This window comes from Echiichthys vipera (genome assembly GCF_963691815.1).
Source record: "Echiichthys vipera genome assembly, chromosome: 11".
In the NCBI taxonomy this organism is placed as follows: domain Eukaryota; kingdom Metazoa; phylum Chordata; class Actinopteri; order Perciformes; family Trachinidae; genus Echiichthys; species Echiichthys vipera.
Genome location: NC_139836.1, coordinates 31,075,944 through 31,100,058, shown reverse-complemented (window position 1 = coordinate 31,100,058; position 24,115 = coordinate 31,075,944). Strand labels below are relative to the sequence as shown.

The window sequence follows — 24,115 nt, the reverse complement described above, 5'->3', positions numbered from 1 at the left end:
CTATACTATACTGCATACTATACTTCGCCAAAACTCGCCCGCTGACTGAATGAATGAGGAAATCAAACACCGTGTGTGGCTGAAAGAGGGCGGAGACAGAGAGAAACTCAAGGTTTTCTGAGAAAAACCTGGTCCCGACCAGGTTAGTTTCAGAGAGCATGTTACCATGGTAACTGACCGAGAGGTTAAGTTACCTCTCTTTGTGAAACAGGCTAGAGTTACCCCTCTGTCTCTGGTTTGAGTTACCTCCCTTTGTGAAACGGAAAACTCAGAGTTTCCCTCATTTCAGGGTTAACAGACTCAGAGTTTTCACTAAACCTGCTTTGTGAAACAGGCCCCAGATGTAAGGCATTTTGGCCTTCCATCCCAGCTGACATTGGACAGGACATCAGTCTATCGCAGGGCACATAGAGACACACAAATATTCACACCTACGGGCAATTTAGAGTCATCAATTAACCTGAACACCTGCATGTCTTTAGACTGTGGGAGGAAGCTGTAGAACCTGGAGAAAACCCACGCAGACAAAGGGACAACCTGCAAACTCCACACAGAAGGGCCCCAGCTGTGATTCGAACCAGGAACCCTATTGCTGTGAGGCGACAGTGCTAACCACCACACCACCGTGCAGCCCCATCTCAGAAATCTGGTCACCTTAATATGTGTTCTAGTGTAATGTCCCTGCTGCTGATAATACAGATAATTCAATCCGTCACACTAGCAGAAACTCAAAATACAAATATGAATCTGAAAATTAGCATAATATTGCACTTTTAGATGATGTTGTTCATGAAGAGAAACTGGAGAAATACCTATTGAAATAAAGGCCATTCTACTTTTTTGCTACACTTTACACTTTTTTGTACTTTCAGAATCTCGCGTTTGTAAACTGACGTCAAAGTATTTTTATGGAAGTCTTACTTATTGTTCGGTTTCCCCTGCTCCTATCATTTTTTTTCTTATTTCCTCCACCACAAGTTGATCCTATGTGCTTTAATTATATTCATTTCTTTTTCTTTGTCGATATTAAATCAATTTTATATGTTTTTTCTTCTTGTTTGTAAAAGAGAAATCCACTTAGTTGGTGCGCCAGTTTATCTGAATCGTCACTTCCGTCTCCTCCTTAGTAAAGCAAGATGGCGGCCGTCGTAGAGAAAGTGGATGGATGTGTTGGCTGCTTGGACTCAGACGCGGTGTCACCGAGACAATGCAGCCCTCCACCGGACCAGCAGCATCAAAACAACCCGCTGTTAGGATTGCCCATTGTGGCCATCGAAACTATTCTCAATTTCTTGTCTTACGATGAAATCAGTCTGCTGCGCTCGGTAAGAACAAAAACAAGCCGACAACAAGGTGAACAGAGCTAATGCTATGTGCTAGCCTCAGGCGCTTCTCATTTTCTCATATAATTTATGGACAATCGAAGTACAAATAAATGTGGCTAGTATTTATAGCCAGCGTTTAATGTCTGTGTAGCAGTGGCCCGCAGTGGTTATTGCGCCGTTAGCTTACTGAGCGGTGCAGCCAAGCTAACACACACACACACACACACACACAAGATGTGCTGTCTAGTGGTGCGTTTAAGTAGAACTAGAATTCTGAATTACCAAGTTCCCAGATTGGAATTTTAACTGGAATGCCCCCTGAAGTTGGATTTCCAACTCGGAAAGTCTGGAAAACCTAACCAACCCCAACCTCACAATCCAGCTTGGCAGCTCCCAGCACCAGCAGCAGTTAAGCTGTAGGAATATTGTACACACATTACTTTTAAACTGCTATCAGTGGACATGTTGCCACGGTGTTTGTACGCAAAAGTACCATTCAGCATGATGTTATCTACTGGTAACAATGTTAAGATTAATGGAACGCACCATAAATCAGCCTCAGCAAATCTTTAATGATACAACTCTTTACAGATATCCTAAAACTCACTATAGCATATCAGTGTTTCCCCTACCAATATATTAGGGGAGCGGGGTGTGTTTACAATTCTCAGAAAGCATTGGAGAACCACTTGTTCAAAGATCATTTGTTAAATTGTATGGGAAGATGCTCCACTCAAAATGGGGAAAAACAGAAACTTATCAGAGATCCTTTATTATTTAGTTTGAGGAGAGGATTCACTCCTACAAAAAACAACTATAACAGAATGAAACAACCTGAAATTCTTTATTTTGTTGTGCTTGAAACCGAAAAGTTATTTCTCAATTTAACCTTGCACTTTTTCTGTTGGAGAACATCCTCACAATTATTTAAAAGACATTTCTGATGCCGAGTGTAGCTCAATGTGCAATAAAATAAGCCCAATAAATCCCAAAGATTGCTTAGAAAGTGGTGTAGGCAGTGCTATAAGCTAGAGCAGGGGTTTCCAAACTTTTCCATGCCAAGGCCCCCCAAACCGAAATAGCTTCTGGCTGGGGACCCCCTTTGCAAACCCCCAACAATACTACATAATATATCACACATCAACTTTAAGAACGTTTTTGTTTGGTGGTAAAAGCAAATCCTCTCTGATTGTGTGAGGTTTTTTGCACCAGCAATGTGGTATGAAGCTAAAAATTATGCCCTCAGGGCCAGCTCGGGAACGGTAGCTTGCTGTGTGAATGCAGTAGATTGCCTGACCAAATGCTCTTTTTTCTGTCTGAAGAAGTCTGACGTTTTTTCAGCCTCTGTCGGATGTTTTTGTATCAAGTGACGCTGAAGTTTCAAACCATTACTTTGAGATGGTCTTTAGACAGAGCACCCATTTTGTGCAACCATGGCCATTTTTCTGTATGGCTGTGAAGCCATACTTAATGTATACTGCCTCATACCTTCTGATTTTAGTTGGTCAGGAGTTCTTAGGTTTTTCTGCAGCAGTGTCCTCCACAGCAGAGCTATTGGTCTGTTCCTTTTGTCTCTTTCTTGGCAAAAACCTGTCCATTTTGAGCTAGATTGAGGAGCAAAGTAGCTTGATAAATGGCGCAAACCATATACATGGTGTCATGAATAATGTTTTGAATGGCAGGCAATCAGAGATGAGCATGGCAAATAACATTTTTATATGATATATTATCATAAATTGTTTTATAATTATGATTTTTTTTAAATCTGATTCTTTTTTTTAAATTATTAAAAAAATAATTTGATTATATATATTTCTTTGTCTTTCCTTTTTTTTCTCATCTTCCCTCCAATTTTTCTGAGGCCCCTTAGTGCCCCCTGGAGGGTCCTCATGGGGCCAAGGCCCCTAGTTTGAAAACCACTGGGCTAGAGGAACTATCCTCTATCCAAACTACTGGGGTAAGAACCCTCTGGAAGCAAATGTATTCCAGCTGAAGAGATGATGCTAAACTCCACCAGCTCCACAGGAGCTCTGCTGATGGAAACAGAAGCACAACTCTGTTCCGGTTCTGTACCTACTAAGAAAAACCAAGTACCTGTTGTTCACCTGCTTTCTGTTGACCGTCTTCTCTAGGTGTGTAAGCGCATGGACATGATCTGCCAGCGTGTCCTCAATCAGGGCTTCCTGAAGGTGGAGCGTTACCACTGTCTGTGCCAGAGGCAAGTGAAAGCCCAGTTGCCCAGGTCAGTATCACACCAGTACAAGCTCTGTATCAAAAATTGCTGTTCACTGCTGTTGAGCTTCTGCCACACACACCAGAATTATATGGGCATAGTGACATCACACATGTAGGTCTTTGGGCCCCTCAGTGATGGTATTGCAGGGAGGTGGAAGAATTTTGAAATGAATCAATATTTCTAGATTGTTATATGGCTTTCTTTATTACTACTATATTTCTGTTTATTAAAATGACCATTACTAGATTGAAAAAGGAACTCCGTGTCTGTCAGCTTGTCTGCAGTTACACAATCCTGGCGCTTAGCTTACAACTTAACTGCACTGGCCCTGTGGCGAAAGCAGCATGTCGGCAGCATCTTCAGTCCGCTCTGTATTGAATGGTATCCACAGGACTGCTGTGCACTCAGGACATAGACTACAGAGTGGCGGTGTTGCACTCACTTTATCATGGGTTGGTCATGGGCTGCATACAGCCCAATTAGATCTCAGTTGTGCTGGACCAGTAAAACCACTGCATAGTAATCAATAAATAGCAACACCTCTTAGTTTGTCCCTGTCATTTATTGTAAGTGTGCTATTTGCAAAACAGACGATTAACTGCCAGAGATATCTTGAGAAAAACAGAGCAATTTCAATAATTTGTCTCAGTTTTGAACTGTATTCTGTTCCGAATGTAAAAGGAAATGAGTGCTTGTGACTCTCATATCCCACTGCACTGTGTTAAAGCTCTGAAGGAACATTCAATTTCTCAAACCATCAGTAACAGTGTCATACTTTTAATAAAAAGGTCTGTTGGGAACCAGAGACATTGCTGTGCTTATTGTCTCCAGACGAGAGTCGGAGAGGAGAAACCATTCACTGGCCCGTCACGCTGACATCCTGGCTGCCGTGGAGACGCGCCTCTCTCTGCTTAACATGACCTTCATGAAATATGTCGACTCCAACCTCTGCTGCTTCATCCCTGGAAAGGTTAGCTCAGCTGCCTCTACACCACAGAACAGCGGCAACAGTCGTCTTACAGACAGAGAAATGCTCCATTCAAAGACTTTTTTATTTTGGGGTGAACTGTCCCTTTTTATGGTGTCTCTTAAGTAAACATAGCTGCATTTGTTGAGTTTAAAGTAGATGGGCAAGTACAGGTCATATTCTACTTGCCCAAATGTCATGTTCACTTGCCCGGATAAAAACAAAAGCCTGATAAACAAAAATTAGTAGAATTGAATTATACCTCTTAGCAAGCGATGTCTCTTACATGTAAACACTCCTTACCAGTCTCATCCTGACCACATAAAACCAACATGTACGGCATACTCTGCACATGAAAACACCATCTTCTGCTTTATGCTGCACCCTTGGAAGTTACACGTTTCAGTCATCAACAAATTTACCCATTCACGCTTGGTCCTGATGCAGAATCATGAAGAGGCCTCTTTTTGCCAGGCACCTGGTCTGATTTTGGGGGGCTCAGCTAAATGTTAGCTTCAGCACTCTTAAAACAAACATGTTAACTGTCACATCGCGCCAAAAAGTGATTTAGTTCACTAACGCAGTGTGTTAAACCTATGTTGCGTGTATTGCTTTTATCTGGATCATAATATGCAAACATGCATAACTATATGTCTGTGGGTATGGAAAAGATATATCTTTTTTTAAACTCCAATGTTTCTTGTAACTGAATAATCACAATCGTGTTTGCAGTTTTATAGCATGATTAGGCTGACATTTATGTGATTAACACATTTATTTTACTTGCAAATATTTATGTGGGACACATTAGAGCCACCCAGTCCCTTTGATCTGCAGAAATACGTTTTTTATTTCACTGAAATAACTTTTTGGCACCACAACAGAACTGACAAGACACCGTTTCCTTTCTTTTGCTTCATCATCATATTTGTTTGGACACTCTTTAACCAGGCCAGGTGACTGACAGAGGGACTAACAATACTGTAGATGGACCAGAAATGCTATTACTTAAAACAATTTAACAAGAAGGCTCAGTAGGGATGTAAGAATACATAAAGATACTGAATTAAAAAACAAACTAAGGCTTGGCCTGTGTTCTTGGTTTGTGAATAACATTTTTTAAAGTTATATCAGCATATCTACATTTTCAGAAGCTGAGATCTCTGCACATTAAAAGAGCATTTACATGGTCATGAATATCCAGTTTATGAGGCTTATGATCATATTCAGGATATGGTGTTTACACGATACCCATGATGAATACCATTCTGTTAGCAGAGGCGCTGTTTACAGAAACAAACCAGCGTCAGGAAATGTGAAACATTCACTAAACCGTAACGACTTGACTGCTAATTGCTTCTCTGCTCCAACCATCACCAGCTACACTTGTCCTCATCCTCCGTCTCTCTTGACCTGCACACACACAGACTAGCCTACGTAGCTTAATGAAGCATTCCTGAAATGAGTTACAGGCTTGCAGCGGTGCGGAGCAAGTTATTTTGTGTCACTAACAGCACGTAGGACAGGAAATCAGTGGATGAAGATACACAACTTCTTTCACTTCCAAAAGACAAAAACTGATTTAGAACCTCCGATAAAACAGACCAGCGCATCCTGGTGCGGCGACCAACATCTTTGCACCGCTGTCTAATGAGAAGACGGACTCACTGATCATCAACAAACAAAGTAAAGTAAATACCGCCATCTGATTAATTTTTCATCTCAACCAATTTGAATCGTTGCGTATTTTAATAGATTTCAACTGTCACAGGATGCATTGTGACCTCCCTAGCTCAGATTTTAGCACAAACCAGAAGTTAGAGGGAGAAATTGCGCGCATACCGCAGACAGTCGACACACGCATGCTGCACTGAGGTGGGAGAGAGAGAGCTGCTGGCTGTGGCGCGCTGATCAGTGCAAATATATCTGTTTTGTGTGAATTGGCCAACAACAGGTTGTTTCACAGTCTATAAAACACTGATTTATTAGCCTTTATATTAACAACAATCCCTCAAAAATCCACTTGAAAACAATCTCAACTTGCCCGAGTATTATTAGTATTATTTTTAATTGCCAGGGCAAGCGGGCAACATTTAGTCATTGCCTGATAAAGTATGTTGTGTCTCGATCACAAAGACCTCAGACCTTTACTGGTACTTACTGGTTGCAGTTCTTAGACCTGGCCAGCAGAGAGACCACTGACATTATCAGTAGGGGTGGGAATTAGGGATGCAAACAATCGATCATCCATGAATTCTCAATAAATTACTTGATTTAAGATAAATTAATTGCAATTAATTGTGCTTAGAACCTGTAATTCTCTGCCAGTCCACATGATACTTGATGCACACACAGGAACACAAGCGAAGCAGGGCTCTGATGACAACAACAAGACAAATGAGAAGTGGTACACTGACAAGATGAATAGGCCCAAACAGAGTGCAGTATGGAGCCACTTTAAGTTGGTTGATGACGACAAAGACAGCAAATGGACAGTATGTGGAAGTACTGTATTTTAAAGTACAAGGCCACACTTTTGTTGAATTACCACCTAAATATGTCACAGATTCAGCCGTGCTACAAGCAGTGAGTGGTTCTCAGCTTACATTCACCACAGCGTTGGGACGAAGTGTATGTTACTCCACAAAAGCAGAGGGCATTACCCTGCGGGTATGTCACATGGTTGCTACAGACATGCTGCCGATAAATGTCGTTAATAAAGTACATGGAGCCAGGGTACAATATCCCCTCTAGAACAAGCATAACCACCCACGTGGAAGCAAGCTACGCGAGGAAGAAGGCCGAGTTGAAAACACAACTTGCAACAGCGAATGTGGCCCTCACAACAGACTATTGGACTTCCTTGTCTACAGAAAGCTACATCACAGTAGTGTTGTTTTTGGCAGCCTGTTTTGCTTTTAGTTTTAGTCTAGTCTTTGTGTCAAGCTGTCATTTAAGTCTTTATTAGTTTTAGTCACGGTTATATTCTTTTTAGTCTAGTCAAGTTTTAGTCGACTAAAAGTCTGAGCATTTTAGTCTTATTTTAGTCAGAATTGTCCATGACTGTTTTAGTCGACGAAAACTTATGACATTTTAGTCTAGTTATAGACGATGAAAACTTATGACATTTTAGTCTGGTTTAGTCAAAGAAAATTGTACATTAGTCTCTTTTTAGTAATGCAATTATATTTAATCAATATAATAAAGGTACCCAGTAGTATTGACAAAACCAACATTTTCTTTTAGCCAAACCCATGCAAATATCTTTTGTTTACATGCATGTACGGGTCTAGAATAAGATATTCAAAGTCATGTTGATGACAAATTCAGTTCAGTGTGAAAAACAAAACTAGTGAAAGTATTAAGCCTGTGAATGTTCTCATTCACCCACAAAACTAGTGAAAGTATTTGGCCAACAAGGGATCCTTAGTGCACTTATAGAGTGAGTCAGTCAGGTAGGAACCCACTTAACACTCTCACACAAACAAGTATACATACACACGCTAGTCACACACACACACACACACACACACACACTCGCTAGTCTCACACACACACACACACACACACACACACACACACACACACACACACACACACACACACACACACACACACACACACACGCTCGCTAGTCTCACACACAGACACACAGACACACACATTTGTTCTCAGCTCCAGTAGCTAACGCTAAAGCTACCGTTAAAGCCGACACATTAACCGTGGCCTCATGAGTTGGCCTCATGAGTTGGCATCATTTTCCATGAGCTTTCTTAAACAGAAAGTATCGTTACGTTAATGTCTTGTCTTACCTAAAGTTCATTATGGGATGCCTCGTCTAGTTTTCCTCATGTGATAAAGGTTCGTTGACGACAATATTTCGTCATTTTCTCTTAAGATTCGTGGTGTTTTTTCCTGTGATTTTGTGGTCGCATTTCTCCCTCTCTTTTTCCACAACACATTCCGTTTTCTTTTCCACGTCTAGGTAATGAAAGTGTTTCTTCTTTTTCTCCAAAAGACGACCCCCGGCTGGTGTCACACTTTGTTCTAATTTTTTTTAGTTGTCGTTAATGCTAACCCACAGCAGCAGCATCTTCAGAATCTAAATAATGCCGCGTGTGGGGATTGAGGAAGTGACGTCGCCCAGATGCGAGACTGGGAGAAAAACTACAAAATAATAATAGTAATAACGTAACTAAACGAGACAAAACGTTATTTCGTCTCGTTTTCAACAACGAAAATGAAGGGACATTTTAGCATAGTTTTTATTTTGTGAACCACATTACGTCTCGTTTTTATTCGTCAACTACATTGCTTTATATACTTAGTCTTAGTTATCGTCACATGACCAGCACTTTCGTTTCGTCTCGTCTAGTTTTCCTCATGTGATAAAGATTCGTTGACGACAATATTTCATCATCATTTTCGTCGACGAAAGCAACACTACATCACAGTTACATGTCACTACATTGAACCGGACTGGCAGGTAATGTCAACAGTCCTACTCACAGAGAGCATGTCAGTGAGGCATATGGCCTCACTGGCATAGTATTGTATTCTATTCAGGAATTATTTTTTTATGCTGCTGTTATTAATGTTTCTAATGTCGCTGATGAGAGAATGCCCAATTTATTTTCATGTTAAGTAGCCTGTGTAATATTTGGATATTTTCTATTCAGAATATGTATGATATGCTACCAAAATGTTATTCCCTGCCCTCAAGTGAGTGATTAAGGAATATGATTTGCATTTTTTCTTTCTATCATAAGGAAGATAGCATTTTATGTTGTGTATAGACCTTTTCAAAGCAGTAAAACATTCTAAATGTGTCCAAGTTTGATTCCTGTTGCAGTGAATGTGAATGACATCAGCTGACAGGAAGTAAACAAGGACTAAGGCTGTTGCCTAGTAATGGGATTCCATTAAGAAGGTTAACCTTTTCAGAGGGAAATTCAGCTTCCCAGAAGAATTGCCTCTTATCAATTAGTCGACCATTGATCGATAAGATGAAGGGACTATCGATTACTGAATTGCTCGATCATTTTCAGCCCTAGTTATAATCTTTGGGTGTCTCACAATTTGATTTGATTCCTTTTGATTCAAAACTATTTATCGTTTTTAAAATAATTTTTTGGTACATGTTTTGGGATCTACTCGACTCTTAATTATGGCATGGAAACAGCTCAAAAAATAAGTGCTTATTAACATAGATATAATTATACATGTAGGCTAGCAATTCAATTCAAAAAACTTTATTTGTCCCCGGGGGGCAATTCAGGCAGCTGCCTTATTTGTCAGAATCCTGGCCATATTTATTGTCTTTTTATTGGGGCTTTTTCCCTTTAAGTAGTCGTGCTAACCTTAGCCAACTGTATGTGAACTTTCTTCCATGTTTTTTGTCTGTGTCTTATTCTTGGGACTATTTTTGCCGACCGCGTCTCCATCTGGATGCAACAATGCGGCGGGTCTACTGTTAACAACTGTTGTCGCTAACACCATCGGCGCTGATGCGGGAGAGGCCTGAAATCCCCATAGAACTTAGGAGAAAGTACAGGGGATGTAAGGCTGGACGTAAACACTGGTAAAAGAAGAGGATATATAAACCATCTCTCCCTTCCATCACCATGGCAAACGGGAGGTTGCTGGCTAATAAGATGGACGAGCTAGCGGGCCTGGTGAGGACTCAGTGGGTGTATCGAGAGAGCAGTGTGCTGTGGTTCACAGAGACGTGGCTCCACGAGGACATCCTGACTCTAATGCAACTGTGGAAGGCTTTCAGACTGTTTGGGCGGACAGGAGTCACCGTGAGAGTGGCAAGAGGAAAGGTGGGGGACTTGCTATTCTTATTAACAAGTGGTGTCATCCTGGTCACGTTACTGTAAAGGAGCGTGTGTGCAGCCTGGACATTGAGCTGCTTACCGTGAGTCTGCGGCCATATTATCTGCTGAGGGAGTTCTCACACGTTATTGTTCTGATTTTCGTACATTCCCCTGAGTGCAAACGCAACGTGCGCGGGTGACGTCATCCACACCGTCGTCGCGGGTCTTCAGACACGGCACCCAGTCGTATTTATTGCAATATCTGGGGACTTCAACCACATCACTCTGGCTGCAACATGGCCTACTTTCAAGCAGTTTGTGGACTGTCCCACCAGGGAAAACAAGACACTGGACCTGCTGTATGCCAATGTTAAGGAGGCTTACAGCTCCACTGCCCTGCCTCCTCTTGGAAGATCGGACCACAATATCATCCACCTGCAGCCCCTGTATAAGCCCCAAGTCCAGCGGCTTCCTGTGACCACCAGGACTGTGAGGAGATGGTCACAGGAGACCGATGAAGCTTTACAGGGCTGCTTAGAACTTACAGACTGGGAGTTGCTCTGTGATTCACATGGAGAGAACCTTGATGATCTCATGGACTGCATAATGTGGTACATCAATTTCTGTGTGGACAGCGTTGTTCCTACAGTGACTGTACGCTGTATCCCCAATAACAAGCCGTGGGTCACCAGAGACATCAAGGTCCTGCTGGATGAGAAGAAGAGGGCCTTCAGAGATGGGGACAGAGAGCAAATGGGGCCGGTCCAGAGGGAGCTTAAGGAGAGGATTCAACAGGGTAAAGACATCTACAGGAGGAAGCTGGAGCACAAACTCCAGCAGAACAATGTGAAGGACTTGTGGTGTGGCATGAGGAGCATCACTGGCTACAAACCATCTGGTAGCCAGATAGTAGGAGGTGGTACTGAATGTGCCAACGAGCTAAATCTGTTCTTCAACAGATTTGATGAAAGGGCTCTTGGCCACTCCTTCCCCAGCTCCGCCCAGGCAAGGCAGCAGGTCCCGACGGTGTCAGCCTAAGGGTCCTCAAAGCATGTGCGACCCAGCTGAGTGGTGTCCTGCAGTACATCTTCAACCTCAGTCTGAGTCTAGAGAAGGTCCCTGTGCTGTGGAAGACATCCTGCCTGGTACCAGTACCGAAGAAGGTGCGTCCCAGCACCTCCGAAGCCTACAGACCGGTGGCGCTGACCAGCTGAGACTAGGTGTGGAGGACGCTATCATCTTCCTGCTCCACCGTGCCTGCGCCCTACTGGACAGACCAGGAACCACTGAGAATCTTGTTCATTGACTTCTCCAGTGCGTTCAATACCATCCGGCCTGCTCTGCTGGGTAGTAAGCCGACGACGACGCAGGTGGACCCTACCCTGGTTTCCTGGATTACGGACTACTTGACAGGTCGACCACAGTATGTCAGACTGCAGGACGGAGTGTCTGACACTGTGGTCAGCAGCACTGGGGCTCTACAGGGAACTGTTCTTTCCCCTTTTCTGTTCACCCTGTACACCTCAGACTTTCAGCTCCTCTGAGTCCTTCCACCTGCAGAAGTTTGCTGACGCCTCTACAATTGTTAGCTGTGTCAGTGAGGGAAAGAAGCAGGAGTACAGGGGCGTTGCGGTCTCCTTCGTCGACTGGTGTGCAGCTAATCACCTGATTCTCAACCCTACCAAGACTAAGGAGCTAGTGGTGGATTTCCGCACCCATCTCCATCAACGGTGTGACTGTGGATGTTCTTCAGGATTACAAATACCTTGGAGTATACCTGGATATAAAACTGAACTGGTCCAAGAACACTGAGGCTGTTTACAAGAAGGGCCAGAGTCGTCTCTATTTCCTGAGGAGGCTCCGGTCATTCAATATATATACTGCACAGTATCCTGGACAACAACACTAACCCTCTCCACCAGCTGCTGACCTCGAGCAGAAGCACCTTCAGTCACAGACTCATTCTCCACTCTAATTCATCTACCCCCAGTCAGGTAAGGAACAGTTGAGACCAGTGTCCTGAGTCAATGTCACTTTATATCATCAATGCATCAATTTATTTAGTTGTACTGTAGATTTGGTCCAGTAAGAAATGCTGCTACACTTTTGACACTGTTCGCTCCTTATCACTTATTTAAGTTATTTTATTTCAATATGCTGCTAAACTGCACGGTGCGTATTGTTGTATATTGTATATACCTACGTTTAACCACAATGTCTGTTGCTTTCTGTCACATCTAGTTAGTTGTTTGATTTATTTTATGTTAGCTTTATTTTTATTTGATTTGTTAGCTTATTGTTACTCTGACCCTTTTCCATCTTTGTATTGAAAATGTTGCACAATAATTTCCCTTGGGATAAATAAAGCTTCTTGAATCTTTAATCTTGAATTTCCAAAATAAAATTGTACAAAAGTAATACTGCAAAACTGGTATTTTGCCTGTTTGTAGTTATTTTATACAATATAATATTTTAGTTTAAAGTATATTTAAAAAAAAAAAAAAACTTTTATCCTGAAATTCCAAAGTAAAAAGTTCTGTGAATATTGCACAACTAATCTTATTTCCATATTTATTTGGCATTTGGGCCTGGTTGTGTAACACTTTATTTGGAAAACTTGATGTGGACACAACAAATGTTTTCAACACAGTTTGAAGACTTTTATTTCACGTGGTGTGAAGGAAGGACAGTGTGAGTGCGCCCTAAGGGCTTGTGGACTGTCCCACCAGGGAAAACAAGACACTGGACCTGCTGTATGCCAATGTTAAGGAGGCTTACAGCTCCACTGCCCTGCCTCCTCTTGGAAGATCGGACCACAACATCATCCACCTGCAGCACCTGTGTAGGCCCCAAGTCCAGCGGCTTCCTGTGACCAGCAGGACTGTGATGGTCCGGCCTTTTTTTTTTTTTTTTTCTATGTCCAAACAGGCGCACATAAAATGACGTCAGAGCCGCCGTAGGCCTTGTGCTCGCGCTCGTACACATGCGCGCGCTCGTGCTCGTACATGTGAAAACGTGATTTACTGAAGGCCGCCTCTCCCAAACAGTCCGTGGCCATCAAGCTGGCCGCAGCAAGGCGCGGTGCGGTTGCACTCACACTGGTCAAAGGAACTAGGCTTTACCCGTAAAACCTGTTACGGCACGGTATGGATGGACAGTGTGAGTGCGACCTTAGTGTTGCTGAAGTAGTTGACTTTCATTTTGCAAACCTTACATATTGAATGAATGTCCAACTTCTCTTTCTCTGGAGGTAGTCATATCCAAAGTGCGCCCAAACACTTGCCTTCAATGACGGAGTAGCTGACTAGCTAGTTTTTAAAAGTCAAGTTTTGGAAGTTATGAATCTATTATGAATCATAAGAAAGGAATTGTGAGCTTGTGTAAAAAAAGCCACCAGTCTTGTTTCGGTCATATCTGTTGTGTTTTCTGTTCTGTGTTATCCTTTTTGCCATGTTGTGTCATTGTAATTTGTCAGGTGATAGATGAGATTTACCGCGTGCTGCGGTACGTGAACTCCACTCGAGCCCCCCAGAGAGCTCATGAGGTTCTGCAGGAGTTGAGGGATATCTCCTCCATGGCCATGGAGTACTTTGACGAGAAGATTGTCCCCATCCTGAAGAAGAAGCTACCAGGATCTGACCTGTCTGGACGCCTCATTGGCTCCACACCAGGTAATGCACAGGTGTTTCTCTGTGAAAATAAATAATCAGTTTTAGAATGTAGTTGGACCACATTCCAGGTATGGTTTGGGTCCCCTTGTTCCCTTAGAGCAGTGGTCAGGTAATATTCAATTAAATCAAGTTTCATCATTTATTGTAGCAGTAAACTTCTCCAGACCTCTTAACCTCTGTCCTGTTCCCTCAGTAGCAGGTCCATCTACCTCCCTGACCACCATGTCCCTGCTGGCCAAGAACACACCGTCGCGCTCTGAGATGACCAAGGTGCAGCAGCAGGTAAAGATGAACGGGGCATCGATGACAGTACTGCGGAGGGAGATGCAGGAAATCCGCGTCAAGCAGCTGGAGCAGCAGAAGCAGCTGCAGGACCAAGAGCAAAAGCTGCTGGAACAGACCCAGGTGATTGGAGAGCAGAACGCCCGTCTTGCCGAGCTGGAACACAAGCTCCGCGAACTGGACAGTAGTGCCGCTGCTATGGGAGGACCCAGGCCCAGCACAGCTGTCCCCTCCACATCCAGCAGCACCGCCGTGTCTTCCACTGTAGCCGGCACGTCTGGTACTGTCTTGGCGAGTAGCAGCATGGCCACAGCATCTCTATCCAGAGAGTCAGAGGGCGAGGGAGGGTTATCACTCAAACGCACTAGAAAGAGCTCAGACCTTCCACGACAGTCCAAACGGCTGCGTAGCAAGAAATAACAGACTCATTGTGTCATTTAGCTGAGGTTTTGTTTTTGGTTTGAGGTCTGGCTGATCACAGCTTCTCGCCAATCCCCCGCATCACTGCCCATCACACCAATACTCCTCACCTGTGCTGTCTGCGAGAGGTTAGGAGGTTCCCTGTACGCTATACCACTACCCCACTAAATCAGTTAACAGACAGGTGGTCGGCCCTTTGCAGCTGAGACGGTTACGTTAAAATGACTGTAAAGCTTTTAAATGTAGAGGCTTTTCTAAGAGCTTTATGTTTGTAAAAAATGTTTTATGGCCAAACAGAAATTGGGATGATTGATAAATTTTGAACAGAAGTCACGCTGTATGTGTTATTGAAGCTGCAGTAGGGTTAAAACCAAAAAACATCCAGAATTTACATCGGTGAGACCTCTTTTCTGCAGCTCTCCCTCTCCCCTCTCAGTCCTAAGCCAATAGGAACGTTCTCCCTCTCTTTCTCGTAAGTGACCTGTGATTGGCCAAAGTCTCCCGTGACAGGTAGATTTGCTTAAGCCTCAAAACAGAGCCAAGAGGAGGTACATAAGTGTAGTCTTCTCTCATGCTTGATAAACGCTTGGTAAAAGATTAGTATTGATTTTTTTTGCCCAACATTGGCAAAAATCAACTTCATACTCCAAAGCTAATGTCGTTTTTGTTCCTGAAATAAGATCTACCAAGATATATTATTTTGGAAATGTGCACTATTTAAAGGATAACGCAGTAAAAATCCAGTAATGCCACAAGTTTAAATAATCCTAACCTGAATAGTAAACCTAATTAAAAATGCATGTTATGGGTAATCAGTGATGGATAGAAAGTCTAAATACATAAGAATTATTGTCATTCACACTTGCTTCTTCCTAACTGTGGCTAAGTGCAATACAAATAATTTTTTAAAATAATTACTATTCCCCATCTGTCCAAGAATTTGCTGCTCAGATCACTTCAGTTCAATCTGATCAGTTTTTTAATCATCATAAAGACGAGGATGCAGTCCTATAGAAGGCAAAGGCAGTGTTCAGGTTTCACAAGTCAGAGTGCCTCCTGTGAAGATATAATTTCTTCTTAAAGTCACCAGCAACAGCAAACAGTTTGAGGACATGTGTTCCTGCTCTGCTGAGGTGGACAAAGACACTAGAACTGCTCTCGGTGTTCTTTTAGGATTGTGCCAGTGTTTGGACATATATCAGCCTATTTAATATAAATAATGCACAGCTTAGTGTTCCATTATTTCAACTTTCTGGACAGCCCTTTATTTCACAACAGAAACCCACACATGACTTAGACTAGACCATGACGTTGCACAATCATGTTGTTATACCAACAATTCCTAGTTGAAATCATTGTTCTTGAGCTTGACTAAGTATATTAACTCAAAATCCACTTCCGGGGATTGTCCAGAGCTTTCAACCACATCTCACAGTCTCCATCAGTCCTCATCTGCTAATGAAAAACACAAGACACATTTGAAAGCCCTGGAAAAAGCTTGTACCTGGACCTTGTATTTTGTCACATTGGAATTAGTAGTTTTAAGACTATAAGATGTGGTTGAAAGTTCTAACAAAAGAAGCTAGTATGTGGACCCTCATTTGTACTTTGTCATCAGTTTTCTGAATCTATTTCTCAAGAGCCACTTCCTCATTTTTTATTCTCAGAGCTTTCAGCTAAAGCTCACAACCTGTAGTGCCGTTTTGTGTATCATAACAAATGATTTGGGAGTTTCTAGAGATTGAGTCAGATCACGTTAAGTTTCAGATTTCTTCCAGCACGTACCTCCTGGACCTAGACACTCAGTTACTGTTTTCAAGGGTGAGTATATGTAGAAAGTAGGTGGAAACAGAAAAAATACTTGTATGGTCCGTCAAAGTAAAAATTATGTTTAATTAAAAAAGGTATGCTGTATACAGTATGTGATCGCATTAAAAAGGTCTGTTCACACATTTTCTAACTTCCTGTCTAGTGCCATTCAGATCGTTTTTCTTGTCCATGTTTAAAGATCTTCTGCCTCCACCCCAAAACAAGGGAAGTGAATGGGATTTAGCCTAACTGCATGAATACATACCATCAGAGAAAAGTGAGAAAATATTTTTTGACCCTTCAAGTGATTTTTTTTTTTTAAATGTAACAACAACTTTGAAAATTAAGTTTAAATCAGCTTGTTGCAGTTAGTGTAAGGGAACTACTAGAACTTGTGACTGGTTTGCAGTGACAGTAGAGGGCTGCTAGACATGTTCAACATTTGTGCTCAGCAGAATGGCTGTGGTGTCAGCGCCCCTGTGCAGCGGTACTCTTCCCCCTCTCCTTGTGAGGCTAGGTAAGCTCTGAGCCCATATTGTGGCTTTTGTTTTCTTTGTTTAAAGCTATTCTGTTGTTTGGATGACCTGAACCACTTATGGCATGAACCTTTGGTAAAGAAACTTTGGAGATGCAGTTCACGTCTTGGTGAACGCTAGTGTGTATTATAATAACAACAGGCAGAAAAACACAAGAAAATGTAATCTAGTAGCTTAATTTGAGACTGCGTCTCAGTTTAGAGAATTGTACTGTAATCTTCATGTACTTTAAACTGTAGATTGTGAATTATTTCATGTATGTATGCCAAGAAAACTATCTTTTGAGTTGGCCAACTTGGGGCTAACTTTACCGGTATGTTGCACACATTGCTTTTACAAATGTACAAATCAAACCTATTAAAAAGTCAACTTATCCACAAATCTCTCATTACAAGCTGTTTTTACAGAGAATCTTCCTCAATGTCTTCACAGGTTCATTTACATAAGTTAGTTTAACAGTGTACAGCAATGTTGGCAGCTCACTTAAGCTGGGCGAGTGTTAAGCTAAATGCTAACACTAATGCAAGCAGGTATAATTGATCAGGGTTCCCATGCATCCTGGAAAATCTGGAAATTTAGAGACAAGTTTTCTAATCACGGAAAACCTGGAAACTGATTAAGATATCTAGATATCCTAAGTTGTATTTTTATTTTATTGTAAAATTGGATTGTATCTCCAATTAAGAGGCTCTCTGTAAGATCGAAAAAAGCATCATGGCTGGATGATGAATTAAGAAATTGCATGAAAGTAAGTGATCAGCTGAAAAAGCTTGCAATTCCCTCTGGTTTTATAGCATACTAGAAAGCTTATCGCTTGCTAAAAAACAAGGTAACTAAATGAAATAGACGGAAGAAAAAACAATATTATAAATCCAAATTTGATGAGTGCAACGGTGACAGTAAAATACTATGGAATGAAGTTATGGGCAGAAGTAAAAATGGAAAAACACCTTATTTTATAGAACATAATGGAATATTAATAACCAGACCCTATGATATAGCTTACTATTTTAAAATATATTTCGTACAAAAAGTTAATTTAATTAGGGATCAATTGTTGCCTGGATGCTATAGGCCATCTATAGCTTAAGTTTGGTTTATCTGAAAACAGGGACAGTGCACATTAATAACATTACTGTAAATGCGCCAGAATTAGCCAAGAGGCTATTTTTCATCTGTAGTCCCATCTGTAGACAGATGTTAAAGTCACCCTGAAAACAGAACAGAATATAGAATATTCAAGATTCAAGAAGCTTTATTTATCTCGAGGGAAATTATTGTGCAACAGTTTCAATACAAAGGTGGGAAAGGATCAGAGTAACAATAAGCTAACATAATCAAATCAAAATAAACCTAACGTAAAATAAATCAAACAATTAACTAAGTGTGACAGAGTGCAACAGACATTGTGGTTAAGCGTAGGTATATACAATATACAACAATACGCACTGTGCAGTTTAGCAGCAGATTGAAATAAAATAAGTACAAACTAAATAAGTGAGAAGGAGCGATGAGTGATAACAGTGTTAAAGTGTAGCAGCATTTCCTACAGAACTAAGTGACAGTATGGCACAGTGAAGTGTAGCAGCCTTTCTTACTGAAGTAAGTTACAGTCAGTTACAGTAAAGTACAGTGAAGTAACGCAGCATTTCTTACTTAAGTAAGTTACAGTCAGCTACAGTAAAGTACAGTGTAGCAGCATTTTACTGAGATACGTTACAGTAAACCACAGTGAAATGTAGCAGCATTTCCTACAGAACTAGGTTACAGTAAAGTACAGAAAAAATCAGGAAGGAATTGAGGGGGGGGGGGGGGGGGGGTGTCAGCAGGGCTGGAGGTTTGGAGGTGGATGGTTGTGGGGGAGCCGTGGGGGGCTGGTCCTCCTTCTGTCTGGCTTCCAGATGGTTTGTAGCCAGTGATGCTCCTCATGCCGCTCCACACGTCCTTTAAATTGTTCTGCGGGAGTTTGTGCTCCAGCTTCCTCCTGTAGGTGTTTTTGCCCTGTTGGATCCTCTCCTTAAGCTCCCTCTGGACCTGCCTCATCTGCTCTCTGTCCCCTTCTCTGAAGGCCCTCTTCTTCGCATTCAGCAGGACCTTGATGTCTCTGGTGACCCACGGCTTGTTATTTGGGAAACAGCGTACAGTCACTGTAGGAACAACGCTTTCCACACAGAAATTGATGTATCCTGTTACGCAGTCCGTGAGATCACCAAGGTATAGAAAAAATTAGATTAAAATTACAAAGTTACTCGCCAGGGCAATCTACAAAACATGCACAGCAGTTAACAAACATGACAAAATAGCATATATAACGTCAATTTCAACAGTGTTTTTATTATTTTTGCGCCTAAATTTGCAGTTAAAAAGAATAGTTTACTATCTTCTTCATGGTCTATGCCCATATGTAAATCACACCACTCAATCTGTTCAACAGAACTTTTAAAATTCTCCTGTTTGTTTTTGGTGGTTTCCAAAAGATTTATATTCCTTGGCACTAGTGCTAAACCGCTTATTGCTTAATTTTCTGGCTAACAGTGTCAAATTGTGGTCAGAGAGACCAGGTACCATATTATAGAATTTTAAAATTCTCTCAGGTCTGTTACTAAATATTAAATTAATCTGAGTACTGGTTGAATTAGTTATTCGTGTGGGCCCATTAATCAGTTGCATAAGGTCAAAGTTATCAGTTATCTGTTTGAATTTCTTTCTAGAGGATTTTTCTTCCCAGTTGATGTTAAAATCTCCCATAATAATTACTTCTTTGTTGAATTTACATTCTTTTAATAATTTCTCTAATTTCTCATAGAAACTAATATTGGAAGATGGAGGCTGGCAAATTACAATAAGAGTAAAGGACATCTGTGGTGACAAAATTATATTTAGACCAATGCATTCCAACTCCTCACAGTTTGACCAATGGATTTCATGACACTGAATGAATGAATGGATGAATGAATGAATGGATGGACACTGGATTCTGTCTTTCACATAAATCATAACTCCTCATCCCTTTGAGCCCACTCTATCTCTCCTGTAAAAGTTAAAACCAGGGACTTTTAATGCTGCTGATGGAGTGTTTTTGTGCAGCCAAGCCTCAGATAAACAAAATAAGTCCAAATTAGAATCCAGCAAAAGATGATGCACTTGATCACTTTTAGATTTAATACTTCTTATGTTTAAATGCCCTCCCAAAAGTCCCTTTGGCTTAGCTTTAGATTCCCAAACAATTTTTGAGTGATTGACAGTCCGAAAGACATCCCCCTTCCTGTTCTTTGATCGCGCCGGATTTACCAGGTTCCTGCTTACTTTGTGCAAAATAACTGCAAGTGGATTACTTGAACCAGAGTCGACAATGGTCGGAATATTCTCGCACTTAGCCAGTGCACCGTCCCCCTCGCTCTCCGAATCCGCCGACAACGCTGCGGCGCTCCCGGCCTCGCCGCCGGCAACCAATCTCCCCCAGCGCCGGCAGACCCTCAACGGCATGTCGCGTCCCGTCAGTCCCGGTGTTGTGCCGTATTCAGCATCCCTGCCGTGAATTGCACCCCCTCGTATTATAGGTTATATTCTGGATCAGAAGGCTGTTGTTTCAACCTATATGAGTAGCTTATATACAGGTTATCAAATTAAAAGCACACACTTTTGAACCTATGAATTGCACGAAAAGCTGGGATTCTATTTAGGAAACGCTAAGTCATTCAACTTACTCAAAAGAGCCATTTAATTCATTTTGTAATAATGGCTGCAGTATATTTCCACAGAACATACAAAAAAAGTGTTGTTTTGTGTTCGCTATTATCCAAGTTTGTGATTTTAAACTCTTTAAAATAGTTTAAAGACTGTAAGCAACCAATGTTCTGACCGTTTAGGGTTACCTGTATTTTAACTACTCATATAGGTTGAAACAACAGCCTTCTCATCCAGAATATCACCTATAATGCGAAGGGGTGCATTTCACCGCAACACCGGCCCTAGAAGCCTCCGCCAGCCCCGCCACTGCGACCGCCACACCAGCTCCCCCAATCCGGGCAGGCAGCACACTCAGTGTGAAACAAGCGGGGGGCGATGAGGAAGGTTAGTTTGCTGAACATAGTCAAACGGTAACTTTTCTCCAGTGCATACCTGTGAGACAGTTGTATTGCATGACGCTGGCCTCAATCTCCGGTCCAGCATGGAGTGGGCCGGGGCACGGATGAATGTCTCCAGACAATAGCAGACAGATCGTAACGATCAGCGCATCACTGTGTCGAAGTATAGCTGGTGGCTTTGTTTGTTTCTTCATTCGATTGTACAGAGATGGATAAATGAATGTCAAAGCTAAAGCTGAGCTAAGTTTCCCACGGCCTGGTTTGTTTGTTGACTTAGCAGATCAGCATTGTTTGCATATGTTTTTCCACAAAGGTTTGGGTATAAGTTAGTGTTAAAAGAGCTTAAAAAATTAACAAGCAATCCGCATATCAAGAGAGCTGGGACTACACCTGCAGCCATCTTGCTGACTAATATAATAAATCACATTATGGGTAATAAAGATTGTTGCTTTTAATTTAAAACTCTTAGAGAGGTAGAGGTGGAAATACGTCTCTTACAATTAAATGTGACAAACCTTGCCGGTTGGATATTTTAGATGGCAAAGCTTACAGCAAAGTAATAGCAAAACCACTATGTCATATTTTCAATGTATGTTTTAAAGAATGTATCTATCCAAATTTATGGAAGAATGAAAAGTCACTCCTCTTCCAAAAAAACTGCGGAGAGCCACTTACAAGGCATAACAGCAGGCTGCTGCATTTTATGAGAAGTTATATGACTGACAGGAGACAGTGTGTTAAGTTTAATGGTGCTTTTTCCGATATAGAGACGCTTAAGTGTGGTATCCCCCAGGGGAGCTGCCTCGGACCTCTCCTCTATTCTATTTTTGTAAATTATATGCCATATGTATTGAGAAATGCGGGTATAGTAATGTATGCAGATGATACAACCATCTTTACATCTGCTAGCAGTACTGAACAAGTTAATAAGACACTTCAATATGAGCTAACACTGATATCTGATTGGGTTACAGCAAACAAGTTTAAGTTGAATATTTCTAAAACAAAATGCATGGTACTTGGGTCTAACTACTCACTTCGGAGTGATCAGAAGTTGGTCCTCTCATTACACGGTGCAGCTATTGAGCAAGTTAGAGAAACCAAATTGCTGGGCATTACTATAGATGAAACATTATCTTGGTCTATACACATAAATAATATAGTCAGTAAAAGTATCTCAAACATTAGAAAATGTGCATGTTTTCTAACTGACACAGCAATCAAGCTTGTTATTTAATCATTAGTCTTGTCCCACCTTGACTATTGCCCTGCAATATGGTCGGCCACCTCAAAAATAGAACTTGCTAAATTCCAGCTTGCTCAGAATAGAGCTTCACGATTGGTACTTCACTGTTCTATTAGGAATAATGTAAATGCTATGCATGATAAACTCTCCTGGATGAAAGTAGAGGAGAGATTGGCATGCAGTCTTATTTTGTATTTGAATAATATTTGTACTTCACATAAAACCAGTAGCCTGTTTTCTCTATTAGTACCTACCAAGATCACAATTGATTATGATACCAGACAGGCCTTAAGCTCTTGTTTCAGACTGCCTAGACCTAGAACAAATGCACTGAAAAGAACTGTACTGTGTAGAGCTATTGTATACTAGAATGGACTTCTGTACTGCCTCATTCTTAAGTGTAAGAAATCAGGATTTAGAAGGAAATGGACACGTGATGGATGTATACATATACTCATATTTGCCTAGTCGTCTAAGTATTCCTAATTCATGATCTGAGTTTTTTTCTATGGGAATAATCTAATTTTTTGTTTTGAAAATCAATGAATGAATGAATTTTTTTTTTTCAGATTTAATTTTTGGTGACTTCTATTAGAACTGTTATTTGTCTTGGTTTTTAGGGACCCCAGGAAGAATAGTCGTCATCATGGTGAACACTAATGGGGATCCAATTAACAATAAACAATAACAACCCCTGAATGCCAATTCCCTCAACGGTAAACTTCTCGCCCGAAGAAGATTATGAGCTGGAGCTCCTGCTGCCACTCCAACTTCTGCCTGCTCCCCAGCAGAGGCCACTGTGCCTCCAGTTGTCCCCCAGCCTAACCTGTCTAATATCCCCTCTTTATACCATAATCTCCATTAGGTTTTCAGTAAGCAGCATGCTCTTTCTTTGGCCCTACACTGGCCGCATGACTTCACCATAGACTAGAGCCCTTGCCTTGCTTACAGTCTTGTGTTAATCTGTCCCATCCTGAGATAGAGCAGGAGACATACATCATCTGGCAATCTCTCTCCCATATGGGTGCTGGGGGCAAAGATAGATTGTTCCCTTCTTTCCCTGAAGTCTCAACAACATCACTATAAAAACAAATACCTTCTCCCTCTGATTAACTCCGCCTTAGAACCCCTCCAAGGAGTCGCTGTCTTCTCCAAGATACATCTTAGGAACACCTGCTACCTAGTCATGGTCAGAGATGGAAATTAATGGAAGACCGCCTTTAACACACCACTTGGCCACTTTGAGTATCAGGTTATGTCTCTTGGGTTAACCATTGTCTTTCAAGCGCTACACTGTCGTGTCTAAAATGTAGAAAGTACAGTGAAAAACTGTAAAACCATGACAGAAAAAGACCTTAAACTGAAAAAGAGTTTAATACAGTTTTTCTAATAGTGAAATAGCATAAATATACTGTATATAGTTGCCTAAATAGTTTTGCAGATTTTTTCCCCCATAAAAAAACATTAATCTACTGTTAAATAATCTTGCACCGTATTAATTACGAAATTATCGCATTTTATTGAGAACAGCCAAAACTGTATCTTTTGCAGGTTTTTTTTGTTAAAAAAATACATATTATTACTGTTGAACTTATTAGCCATTGTGTTAAGTACGTAAGAATACCATAATATTTTTAAGAGTCAAAACAATCTTTTGCAGGATTTTTTTGTAAAAAACAAAAAAATCAATTTTATTGCTGTTAAACTTATCAATTA

General features: G+C 41.3%; 1 protein-coding gene across 2 annotated transcripts; it reads left to right on the top strand.

The window, feature by feature from the left end:
* Positions 1-1,136: 1,136 nt before the first annotated feature.
* Positions 1,137-17,418, top strand: fbxo28 (F-box protein 28; the record flags this gene model as incomplete). 2 transcript variants are annotated; one of them, XM_083922769.1, is made up of 5 exons in its annotated part: positions 1,137-1,325; positions 3,458-3,567; positions 4,393-4,531; positions 13,823-14,018; positions 14,215-17,418. In XM_083922769.1, the coding sequence occupies 5 exons, from the start codon at positions 1,137-1,139 to the stop codon at positions 14,718-14,720; spliced, it is 1,140 nt and encodes a 379-aa protein (XP_083778895.1). In that variant the 3' UTR covers positions 14,721-17,418. The 2 variants fall into 2 exon arrangements, with proteins under 2 accessions (XP_083778895.1, XP_083778894.1); XM_083922768.1 differs by having other exon boundaries at positions 14,212-17,418.
* Between the last annotated feature and the right edge of the window lie 6,697 nt (positions 17,419-24,115).